We start from the raw sequence: 12,776 nt of genomic DNA, 5'->3' as shown, positions 1-12,776 counted from the left end.
TGCAACTATTACAATCTGGTGTGAAGCTGCAAGAGGTAATCAGATTTCATTAAACAAAACTTCCTAGTTAGCAACCTTTTCCACTCAACTCACTCCTCTCTGAAGTAACAATAATTATTTTGTCTCAACAATTCCCTTAGCAATGGACCAATTAGACACCAATGGACACCAAACAGAACCTATGGGTAAGGACATACCATCAATGAAAAGATGTACCATACCATGCTACAGCAGAAGCAACAAAAAGCAATTACTAAGTCCAGTCGTCTAACAAATATTCTGTTTTGGTGGCCTGACTGCTGGCAGGCAGACAGATGCAGAAGTTTTGGAAGAGCTAAGCAGAAGATGAAAATGGAAGATTGTGTGACACCAAACCACCCTTGTTGCTAGAGATATGGGAAAGGCACACACAACGTATTTGAAATCATCTGAAGCTTTTACACTAAAATTAGATGGCTTTCCAGTCTGCCGTAGCCTTTTGCATCTTGCTGATGATGATTCTCCAGGATTCACCCTAACCTTAAATATTACAAACTTAATGTGACAGAACTTAGAACAAGTTCAAGCAGGCTTTGACTGTGCCAGTCACTGATGCCCAATCCAAAGTGCTACTGCAGACTGGAACAGGAACATAGGTTAATTTCCTGGATTTTTCTGACTTTGGAATATTTCTTCTCCTAAAACATTAGTGTGTTGAGGCTTTCTGGAAAGCAAATAAAACACAAAATAAAACTAAAAAGATATATTTGAAATGAGATATTGAGAAAAGAACATACTTAAGGATTGAGTAACAGTCTTAAAATCTAGCTCTATGAGTGATATTCAACCTAACAGTACAGCATCTAGCTTTACAACTGTTACTGTATGAACTTTTATTCAGGAGTTAACTGTTATTAAGTATTTGCAATAAAGAATGTCACAGTAATATGAAATACACACTGCAAACAGCCTTCTTATAAAATACAGGTACTATTGACACACATTTTTTTAAAGCTGTAGGAGCACTTACATCCATTGCTATTTGTTTCAGTTACTAACCTAATATTCCTAAATGACAGTTCAGAAGAAATCTCGTCATTGTGCCTGGTTGCAATCCTCATACATCAAGTACAGACATGACATCCCTAGGTATCTGAGAAGGAACACCTTCTGGATGTGCAAAGTGATCACTGTCCCTTTACGTATGTATGCCAAAGGTCATTTTCATTTGCAACGACAGCTTAAAATAACAGAATTTTACCCAAATACTGGCATACCATTACCTTTATGTCTCCAAATTGCTGAACAACAATGTGCATTAAGCTGTACATCTGGAAAGCAAACCAGTATCACCTGGATGCTGTATGATACAGTACTACTGCATCCTGTATTATGTTTACACCAATGTAAAACGCAGCTATTTTTATTTACTCATATCACACAACTACGTATTTAACAAAACAATCTAAAGAAATGTTGGTTCACAAATTCTTTGTACCTCTATGCTGAAATCTAGCAAATGCATTCCTATTCTCACACAGTACAGACACAGCTAAGGTTAAATACACAGCTAATTGCAATGTCAACAGGTTCTAGCATAGGTATGAGTTTCTGGATACTGGGCAATCCCTACACCCTTCCAGAAGGACATTAACCAGACAAAGAGTAACAATGCAAACAGCACCAACCACTTCAGGCTGCCCTCTTGAAACACACACACCAAATACCCTTATCTCAGCATCTTCCTACCTGTATATGCCAGAGGACCAAATATTAGCAGCATTAACCATTAAGTTGGAGGGGGAGGGGTCAGGTCCCATTTGGTATTTTTCCTTCTGCCTAGGGCTAAAGCTGCTTTTTTCAATAGGCAGGACTGCAACAAAGCCCATGCTGCCCAGGCAGCCTCCCAGAGATAGCAGCAAATGAGGAGGCTGCTATTTGCATTTGTTGATTTAAGAGAGGATGGGGGGAGCACAAGGGAGTAGGAGACTGCTAAAGTAATTCCCATATTGTCTGCAGGCTGCATTGACAGTGATCATCAGTCACCTGCTCATACTTCCTTCACCCCAGCCTTCAGAGGGAGACCAAAGGTTACGCTGGGTCACAGGATCTGGAGGGAAATGAAAAGACAAGCAAAACGGAGCTGCCAACCCACTGCATCTGTAGACAGAGTTATCCCCACTAGGACACATGTTCCAAAAACTAAGACGTTTTAATAGTCTCATGAGAACTTGTTAAAATATAACGATGAAGAGAATAGAGAGGAAAAATGCCAAGCTCTGCTTGCAATTACTGCAGTATTTAGCTGGGATATTTACAACCAAAAAAGCGCATTTGCCTTTTCAAGATGCTGCTTTGCATTACAAAGGACTTCTCATGTGCACAAACAAAATCAAGCATTTCTGTGGTGTTGCTCTTCTACACAAATATCTACTGCTCAGTTTCCGAAGTGAGATACACTGCATGGCATTCTTTCTTAAGTCTCATATTTACATCCTGAAACTGTACTGACATCCTCAATAACTCAAGAGCAGAGATCATGCTGCACAAATATACTTTACCTTTAGCAATGTTAGCAATAAAATTGCATGTTCAAAGTTCACACAGCTCTGGTTATACTTCCATGGTAGCGAGGGTTACCTTCATGCAACACACAAACAGCCTTCATACTTTCAATTATTGCTCATTCAAAACATTCTCCTTTTTCTTCCCCTAAAACCATTCCATGAGAATCTATGAACTTTGTATCCAATGTATGCAAGAGAAACACAAAGCCAGTATCTTGGATCTCACAGCCTAAAGATGAGTTGCCACAACTCAGTCGCAGAAGCAGATCCACTGGAGTCAAATAACTGACCTCATTTGCACGAGAAGGGTATGAAAGACTAGACTTTAGATGAAGGCCAAATAATGCTTGTAGAAGCAGAAAGCTGCTCAGACACAGGCAGAACTGCAGAATTTGACCCCGTGATGTTATCCCCAAGATCTCTTGCCAGAATAAGTCAGATATTTAAGACAACTGTGAAATCTGAAGCTACTGAAACGTCCAGCACTTGGGAAAGGGATGAGCCAGATGACAACTCATAAACCTGAATTCTCATGCAATTCTAATTAGTAAAACTTTCTCAGATAATCCACAGCAACAGTTTCATTTTTATGGAAAAGTGAGGGAAAAACAGGTTCGGATTTGCAACATTTACACATTAGAAATCTACCATTCAGTGTCACAGAGCACCAACTACAAGACACAATATTTAAAAAGCTGAAGTAAGATTACATGAAGCAAGGTAGGGTCCTATTTTGCCATACATTCTGCGAACACAGCATCATTACCTTAAGTGAAGGTGCCAATTAGGACAGTAAAAACAGTAATTCAATGTTTGAACCAGCATTTCTTTCAAGACAGAAGTGTTTCTATTCGTACTGCAGTATTGTTCCTATGCCTCCACTGAGACACAAGCTGAATGCTCTACTGACATTATAAAAACCGGGCACTTCTCCCACTTATGCATCAAAAAAAAAAATAAAGGCAAAGAGATTTAGCAACTTACCCTAAATCCATGTGAGCCTTATACAACAGAAGTAATGGAAACATACCTCTTGAGTTCTACTCCAGGATTTTAACTACAAAATTAGCCTTCTTTAATACAGTAAGATATTATTATGATAGCTCTGACAACTGGGAGAGGAGGTGGAAAAGATTAGCAATTTTTCAAAACAGTTTACTGCCAAGGATTATAAAAAAATTATGTCCTTACGTCTCAATTGAACAAGGGAGCCATACGAAAGCCTAAGTATCTGTAACATGTGCCACCTCTTTCTAGCTGTGTTTGGATTATTTCTGGTTAAGAGGTAGCTGCGAGATACTGATTGATATGTTGCTATAATACAAAGCCAGTAATAAGTCATAATTTTGCTATCTAAAAAGCAACACCACACTTGGAAACTTCAACATCCACCTTGGTTGGCAAGATGTGGACAACATGGTTTGCAAGTCTCTTATTTCTAGATTGTAGTTTATGCTACCATTATAACAAAAGAAAAAAAATAATAAAAAGAGAAAAAAACCCCACAACAACCCACAAAACCAACAAACTGCGTTTTGTTAATAAGTTGAGAAGGAAAAGAGCAAGTAGATACCCAACAAACTGTCAAAGCAGCACAAACTTGAATTACCTGAAAGCAGCTAAGGTGTGCTGATCATGAATCTGTCAACAAGCCTGGCAAATCCAGGCTCTACACTTTAGGTAAGAGTTTCAGTATGCTGATTCTTCACCCCATCATTAATGATTCTGTCCAGTTTTTGCCATTATTTTTCCCCAAACAGCATCAGCAGGATGAAAGGTGGGCCCAAAATGAAACAATAAAATGCAACAAGCTTCTAGGGAGGAAAACAGAAATGCAGAGTGTGGTTAACGCAATGCCACAATTTGTCAAAACAGCTGAATGACAGCACTGATATTCTTAAGATAGCTTATACAGATCTGGAAAAAATCCACTCAATCCCAACCACTAGTTGGGAAATACAACCACTGTTGACATTAGTATCCACAAGACCTGAACAAAAGCAAATAAAAACCCATCTTTTCAATGTAAGTAAAAAATACATGTGTTGGAGTACTTCCAAGTTAAAAAGAAAATTACAACTACCTTATAAATAATTATGGTAAGATGGTGAGGAAACCAGATTTGCAGTAAGGTCACAGGTTTGGGAAAGGTAAAACCTTTTTTTTTTTCTTTTTTTTTTTCTTTTTTTTTTTTTTTTAAATGTGATTACTGCCCTGTAGCAGCACCATCCAGGCCTTGCTGCAATATGCCAAGAAACATTAATACCAAATAAAAAAAGCTTAACATGTGAGAGAATTTGGCAAATCAGATTTTAGCCTGAAGCACTGAGGAGTTTTTCATGTACAATTCTGAAGACAGCATAAATCTGCTTACTGTATGTGCCTGATTTAACCACTGTGAGACCTGCTCACGAAAAGAAGCTGCTGCGCTGAGAGAAAAATGAAACCTCCAGCAGTATGAAATTGTACCATTTCACCATTTGTTTCTTTCTTTAATGAAACATAAGAATTACCATGCTTATCTTATTTTTTTTGGCTACTTTAAACAACGCAGTCTTTTTCACAGATCTAGCTCTTAAGAGTTTCAACACTTCTTTTGTTTCACCTGCAAAAATTACAAAGTGGTACTTAAGTTTATATTTATGTCACACGTGTGTACAACTTTAGCTGAAAACACAGCACACCTATTTTGACATAATTTCAATGGCAAAGAGCTGCCTCCCTAGTGGCTAGCTTGGAAAAATCTAAATAAAGGAAGTGCTGAGAACATATTTGAAAATTAAAAGAAAAAAAACCACGAAAAAATTGTAAAACAGACAAATAAGATACTTTTAATCTCTAATTGAGACTGCACTACTCTTATTGCTGCAGGCAGCTTCTGAAAGAGACCTTTAACATAACAGGCTGATTAGCGTAATGAAAGAAGATTGCTCTCACTGATAATAAATGCACTGAATTGGGAGAAAAGCAATGAGGTGACACTCGATGTGGAAGGGAGGGAGACAGAGGAGAAGGAAAGAAGGAAGGAAGGGGATAAAGGCTACAGAGAATAACTGTTTTTATTTAGATTACTACATAATCGTCCTTTGGTCACCCAAATTCTCTCCTGTAGAGTGCAGAGAGCCCTCCATCAGGAGCTCTTGCATCACCTTTATCTGTCAAAGATCCCGCTCCACAAGACTGTGGGGATCAGGGATACACAGAAACTGATCCCTCTCCAGATGCTGTTCACATCTAAATGATAGATGCTACTTTATACTGAAATCAATCTCTGCAGGTGAAACTACTTATCATTTCCCACATGGCGCCTCTCCAGTTGTTCTTTTTTTTTCTCTCTTTATGGAAAAGGTTTTTCTTCTATTATAAATAAAAAGGTGGACTGCCTAAGTAACTGCCATTTATGTATAATGACTAAACAGTAAAATGAATTTATATAGAAACAGCAAACCAGAACTGCTCTGACAATCTCCAGTCATCTGCTGTCTACTTCAATCATAAACCTCAGATACAACTAGCTACAGTGCAATACAAGAATATTCTTAGGCGTAGTAACAGCTTTCTATTACCCAACTGAGTAAAATAAAAAAGACAACCTATGGTGGTTATAGTGAAAAGCATAATATGTTTGACCTAGAAACAGAGCTAATAGAAAAACATCCAAAAGATGTAAAACTTAAAAAGCCTTTTTAAAGCGTATCAAAAGCAGGAGTTATATGGACTCAACAGATTATCATATTTCAGAACGAAGATAATACTACAGCAACAAGACTGTACACTTTTTTTTGCGTTCACACTCACTTCAAGGAAGCTCATCACACCAGTTCCCTTATCAGAACCCCTTCTTCACAGGGATTTGAAACAAGTTCCCTGACATGAAGTACAAGTGGTAGAGGTCAGGACATGGAGACAAAAACAAACAGTAGAGAGTTGGCAGGACACACAGTGCTCAGGAGTTTTAAGGAAACTAAAAGATGATAAGTCCAACATACTGATGGTGCTGTGCAATTTTAAAGGCCTTAAAAATGCCTCAAGTTCAGAGACTTAAAGGTGGTTAATACAATACCAACACTCTAGCCAGCAAGGTACAGACAGGACGCCGGATGTTTGAACTGGCCAAGTTGCTAAAAACTCTCATACAGAACAGAGGGAGTGAACCCAAAGATAAATATGTTGTGTTGGGGAAGAATCCATCATAGCTTTTGTAGAGAAAAGTCCCATCTCCCAGATCTATTATTAATATTTTAAGCAGCCAGTAAACCAGCAGACAGTGGAAAGTCAGTTGATATAGTCAGTGAATTGGCACTTGACAAGATCTCACACCAGACTCAAAAAAATCCCTAGGTGGATTTTAGAAGGATCATCACTATCCTTCTAAAGAATTTCTTGGTAAACACCAAAACAGTGGCCAATAATAAGCAGACGTGTTTAGTCCTCTAGAGACATCCTGATGAGATCTCTGCTTGGGCTTGTGCCATCTGATTCATATATGATCTAGGACAAGAGTAAAGCATAAGATAGCAACAACTGCTGAACAAATACTTGCGTCAGATAAAGATGTGTAAAAAAATCTTGTAAAGCTGAGCAGTTGCTCAGCAGAGGAGTAACATGAAATTCAATGTCAAACAATTCAAAATAATCCAGCTTCTGTGATCAATGATGGGCTATTATTTGATGTATAAAATAATGACATCTTAGAATTAAATATTTCTATGACAGTATTAGTTCCTTGGTCAGCAGTAGTCAAAAAAAAAAAAAAAATCCCAAATACCAATTAATGAATAATTAAAGAAGGAACAGACAAAAACCCAGAAACTACCACAATGCCACTAGTCTTAAATACCTTGTGCACTTCTGGTTCCAGTGGCTCAAAAATGACATACCTGAAATGGAAACAGTACGAAAGAACGAGGATTATCAGAGGAATTAAACTGATCCCACAAGGAAAAACTAAACAGAGCAGGATTTTACAAGTTTGGAATACAGACAGCTGAGGTGAGCTAGAAAATAGGTCTACAAAACTGTGATGGATATGAAGAAGGCAATTAGGGAATGACTATTTACTGTCACTTCCTGTACAAGTAGTGGAATTACAAGAAGGTATATCAGTACAAGAAAAAGGGCAACAAATTAAACTGCCAGCAAGAAAAGGGATATCTCCTTTTCTACAGAATATACATTTAAGTATAGAACTCCTTATTACAGGCTGTTGTAGGTAGTAAAAGTTCAGATGGCTACAAAATATAATTGAACAAAATAGATCAAGCTCTTCGAGAAGGTATTCGGCATAAAAGCCTTGTTCTGGGCATGGGAGGTGCTGGGCTGCAGATGACTAGGCAAAAGGAATACTACTGCAAGACTACTACTCTGAGCTTTTCTTCAGACATCTGCTTTCAGCCACTGCCTGAGAAAGCCTGCTAGAGCAGATGGTCATTCAGATTGATCCAGCACAGACAATATCATGCTAACTTCTCTCACCAGCTATAGTGCACACTGATGTTCCTGAGCAACAAGTCATCTCTAAAAGCACTTAAGTGACCAAGAGACACAGAGAAAACAATCTACTGCATCCTTAAAATAATTACTTTTGGCCAGCAGGCCAAGACAACATCAAGCACTTTTGTCAAACAATACATAATATATATTACTACTATCAGAGACATTTCTAAGGAAATAAACTACAATATTAGCTAAGCAAAGCTTAGCTAATATAAATACTGAATGCTAAATTTCATACCACTGTACACAGACCCTGACAACCAGTCAGGTCCACTTAACTCACATTTTCTGTTAAGGACCAAAGACAAAACAGTAACATGAAGATTTAAGGCCTGAATGTTAAAAACACTTGGACCAAAAACAACTTTTTACCTACCTTCTCCTTTTTATCTTCTATTAATTGTGTCTTAGTTCCTGAGCTTATCTTTCTAAAACTAATATGTTACAGAAGATAAGGCTATAGAGACTAAATATATAATGCAATCTGTTTTTAATAATTTCACCCATACCTAAGAAGCCTGTGTTTAAACTGTTCTAAAAAACTTTCCACAACAGAGGTCCTACATTCTCTCTGGCATCCTAAATCGCTAAGACAGTAAACAGCTGAAATAAAAACTTTCCCAGTTTTCATATTATCTCCCTTACTGTATTTCATCTCTCTTTCAAAAGGCTGTTAGACCCTAAAATACAAGTCTCATGGCAGGAAATTGTTGCCCTAAGTATGGATGAAATTTAAAGCATAATGTATTGCTTTCATACTTAAGATTGCAGCATATTGGTTTTGCTTAGTCACTAAAATCGGGGGGGGGATGGTTCAGTTCTTTAACTAGTGAATTAAAACCTTTAAATGCTTTCAGACAAAATAGTTACAAAAAATTAAGGATGCTTCGTATTATGTTCACTCTGAAATCTAAGCCACAATCAATTATTTTCACTTTCTGATGTGGTAATCCAAGGTAGAACTACTGAACAAATGTGCAAGAAAAAAGTCCAGGCCAGAATAATGATATTTCAAGTGAATGCCGACAATCCCAAAAAGTATCTGTCATACGTTCTTCCTTAACTGGAGTAGCCAATGCTAATGTGACTTAATGAAGAATCCTGATAACATCATCATATTTCTGAATTGAAATTACTTGATTACACTCTTCTTGAAGTTACTATTTACATCTTAATAAAGGACTATCATTGCAATAGTTTCATTACTCAAAAGCGATCAAAAAACAGTGAAAAACACAACCTGAGAGGCAAAAAAAAAACAGCTATGTAAATCTGGCAAGTACTTATAACATGCACAAACAACACAAAATATAAGCACATGAAGCAAAGTTGAAAGAACAAATTCTTTATTCTCAGAATGGAAGGAGAACACAAGATTTTACTAAAACTGCAGTTAACTTTAGGCTCAGTTTTAGTATTAAAAACAAAGAAATTCCCAGCCTGCATTTTTCCACCTCCAGGTTCTATCACATGTCCAAAATTCTCAGTTTTGACTACAAGTCTCTAAGAACCTTGTTTCAGGTTATTTATGCCTAGTGTTACTGTTTTTCATAACAAAGCAATAGAATCCATAAAAATACCTGGATAAGTATTTCAAGCCTTCAGCACATTCGAACGTACTCTAGAATTTTATTACCTCAACAACTACAATATGTAGCCAACTTTACTAACCAACTGTTAAACAACCCTCTGATCTGTATCAAGCACTGATCAGGCAAGAAAAATTCTGTACCTTTTATCAAAAAATATTGCTAGTTTTACAGCACAGAAACTGGAGTAGACATAAATATTTAATACTACTTTTTTCCAGAAGATGCAATTGGACTCAGCAATCTAAACTATCACAAAAATCTTCTAAAACTTTTACACCATTTATTTATACAGCTTATTCTGTACAAAGCCATTTTATTTCATCGTGATTAAGGTAATTCACTTGCTGTCATTTCTCCAGGCAAGGTCAACCTTCTGAAGAAGCTGACAAAGACACTTTACAGACTGGGAGCACAGACACGTTAAGGCTGCAGTCAGTTTGGTACCTATCAGGTAACTTCTGATCAAATGCAGATTGTCCTCGCCTAACTTCAGCCGGCCTTCTTGCTGTAGGTTTGTACTGATAGATCATCCTGGATCTGCTCCCTTGCTGAAATCCACCAAAATAGACTAAATAAATTATAAATACTATGACCACTGGCAGTAACTAAAGACAGGTAGGTGAGGGCAAGGATGCAGAGGTAACCGTAACTAATTTCACTTAGGTTTTCCAAATAATTCTTGGCCTGCTGGCAAAATATTGAGAAACACAACGGAGAGTGCAGGAAACATAACTGATTTCTTGCCTTCTTGCTTTTGTTCCTTTGGTATATCCCCTGAGAGTTCTGTTATACCAGTCAACTCATTCCTTACTCACCTAATACCAACTGTAAAAATGCTCAACATGAGAACAAATTATTCTGGTCAACAGTATTGAAGTAATTAATTAAAATATGGTTCCCCTCTTTAAAAAACTCTCTGTCAAATTGGAAGAGAGTGAGGATAGAAGAGCCCAAACAGTTTGACAGAAAATGCAGAGCAGCACAGGGATAACGTTCAGGGATATCCCTCTTTGTTTCATTTCCCTTCTTTCTGAGGGAGATAGCCGTACATTCTAACACACAGTGCTGTTAGTTAAAGGGACTCTATAACCCTATGTACAAACTTCCTTTAAGGTAAAAGGATGATAAAGCATTCAGAATAGGCAGCTTCAAGACTGAATTTTGTGACTATGAAGGAAGAAACACTAAACACATAGCTTAAACCTTCAGTCATATATTAAGCAGCTAGCTTAATATAAAGTCCTGATGCAGGAAGTATATTAGTATCATTAAACAGGAGCATTTAACTATCTGTAATACCAACAGCAAATATAGTTTAAGTCCAAGATTCTTCACAAATACACAAAAACTAAAAAGCCCTCCTAATAAAACACGTGCCAGATTTACTATGAACAGACAAAAATTGTTTCCTAGAAACTATCCTATTAGCTTCAAACTACACAAAGAAAATTTAACAACATTTCATCCTCATCAGCTACTCACAAAACACGTCTTCAGTCTTATCTGCTTACAGCCAGCTGGTTTTTAAAATTACGCTGTAATTGAGGGGAAAAATAATTAAGCAATATTATTAGTCATCTTACCATTGTTCCCTGGTGGTTGTAATGCATCTCCTGTCAAGCTACACCATCCGACTGGGAAAATATCTCGAGAATCACATCTGCACCAATAGTCAAACGCTCCTCTCCAGCCATCAAATGTAACAAAAACTTCATCTCCTTTAGTATCTCCAATGGTTGCTGGACAAATCAAGTATGGGTTCTTTCTGTCTATAGCTTCAAGCTTCATTCCTACTTTAAAGCAGTTTGGCACAGGTTTTGGTGGTTCCTTCAAAAGTAAGAGTGGTAGAATATTTGTACTTCTATGGCCTCTTAAAAAATAAAAAGAGAAAAACCTCTATTTCTCTTCAACATCCTTACTTCTCGTACTCACTTTTCTCAAAAACATATTCTTATTTCAAATTAGCTTTTGCTTTTCTGTATTATAAAAATCTAGATTCTGTTCCCACAAACACAGCTGGGATAATTAGCAAAATTCTCCAATGCAGAAAGACTCTGTTAATAGTATTCACAGAAGCAATAGGTTGCACCCAATACATTATGTCTGGGCAGCAAGACAGCAAAGACACTAAAATGAAATTATTACATGCTAATAAAGAAGAGCAGGTTTACAGGGAATGGATATTTCTGGGGACTGATAACTGTCTGGTAAAAGCTTCACCTCCCAATTAATCCATGAAAAATTCATTAGCATTGCACATTATTTATAGGCCTCTGTTAACTGAGTTGGCCTTAGACCAATTCCAAGTGGACAAAAGAAAAACAAAAATCAAGTCAACGTGACCAGGATAAGTGTACCTCCACAACAGGACTTGTGGCCTGATGCAACCTGAACTACCAAGTCAGCCTCAAGAACCCCATTATCCAAAAGCCATCCCAGATGTGCTGGAAGGCTAGCACAGGGAAGTGTGGCTTATCACACACACAAAAAAAAAAAAAAAAAAAAAAAAAAAAAAAAAAAAATTGTATATAATTATATAAAGTTAACATGCAATTAACACAATTGCAGGTCTGAACCCAACTGTTTGATTTGAGGACATACTTGTCCATGTCAATCTCAGGATCAAAAATGAAGTCACTCAATGTGATAGAAGGGTTTTACCACCTCAACAAAAAGTTGAACCAACAAGGCATTTCAATATTACTGTTATTTTTACATTATCTTTCATGTTTCACAGTAACTTGGTCAGCAGTCACATTTAAAAATTTGATCAGCTTTTTCTGCTATTTTCAACTACTTCATCACTACATTTTAAATTACAAGTATGTGCTCAATTAAAACATTTAACAAAACTTCCAAGCACCTCGATATTCCAATGGCTCTTATTCCCCAATAAAAATTTTTTCACTCCTGTGAACAATCACATGAATATAGTGCTGTTAAGAAATGTGATATGCAGTGTATCTTAAATTCATGAAACAGAAAAACCAAACTAACACCATTTTTCTAAATAATGCAGCATACCTTAAAGTCTGAAGTAGGGAAAATAGATGCCCATCCAATGGACTGGAAGCAGACTGCTTCCTGTCTAGCTTTGTAGCTTGCCAATCCACTTCAAAGTGATTATAAATAATAATCTTGC

At 37.0% G+C, this 12,776-nt stretch overlaps 1 protein-coding gene across 2 annotated transcripts in view; it reads right to left on the bottom strand.

Moving 5' to 3' along the window:
• The window catches only part of SCML2 (Scm polycomb group protein like 2), a 70,849-nt gene that overhangs the window by 24,039 nt on the left and 34,034 nt on the right, over positions 1-12,776 (bottom strand). For both annotated transcript variants that reach the window (XM_051639181.1, XM_051639192.1), the window contains one exon: positions 11,218-11,461. In XM_051639181.1, coding sequence (XP_051495141.1) covers positions 11,218-11,461 — 244 coding nt within the window. The remainder of the gene's footprint in view (positions 1-11,217; positions 11,462-12,776) is intronic.

Source organism: Apus apus, chromosome 1 (assembly GCF_020740795.1).
Source record: "Apus apus isolate bApuApu2 chromosome 1, bApuApu2.pri.cur, whole genome shotgun sequence".
NCBI classification, from domain to species: domain Eukaryota; kingdom Metazoa; phylum Chordata; class Aves; order Apodiformes; family Apodidae; genus Apus; species Apus apus.
This window is presented reverse-complemented; position numbering and strand designations above follow the sequence as displayed.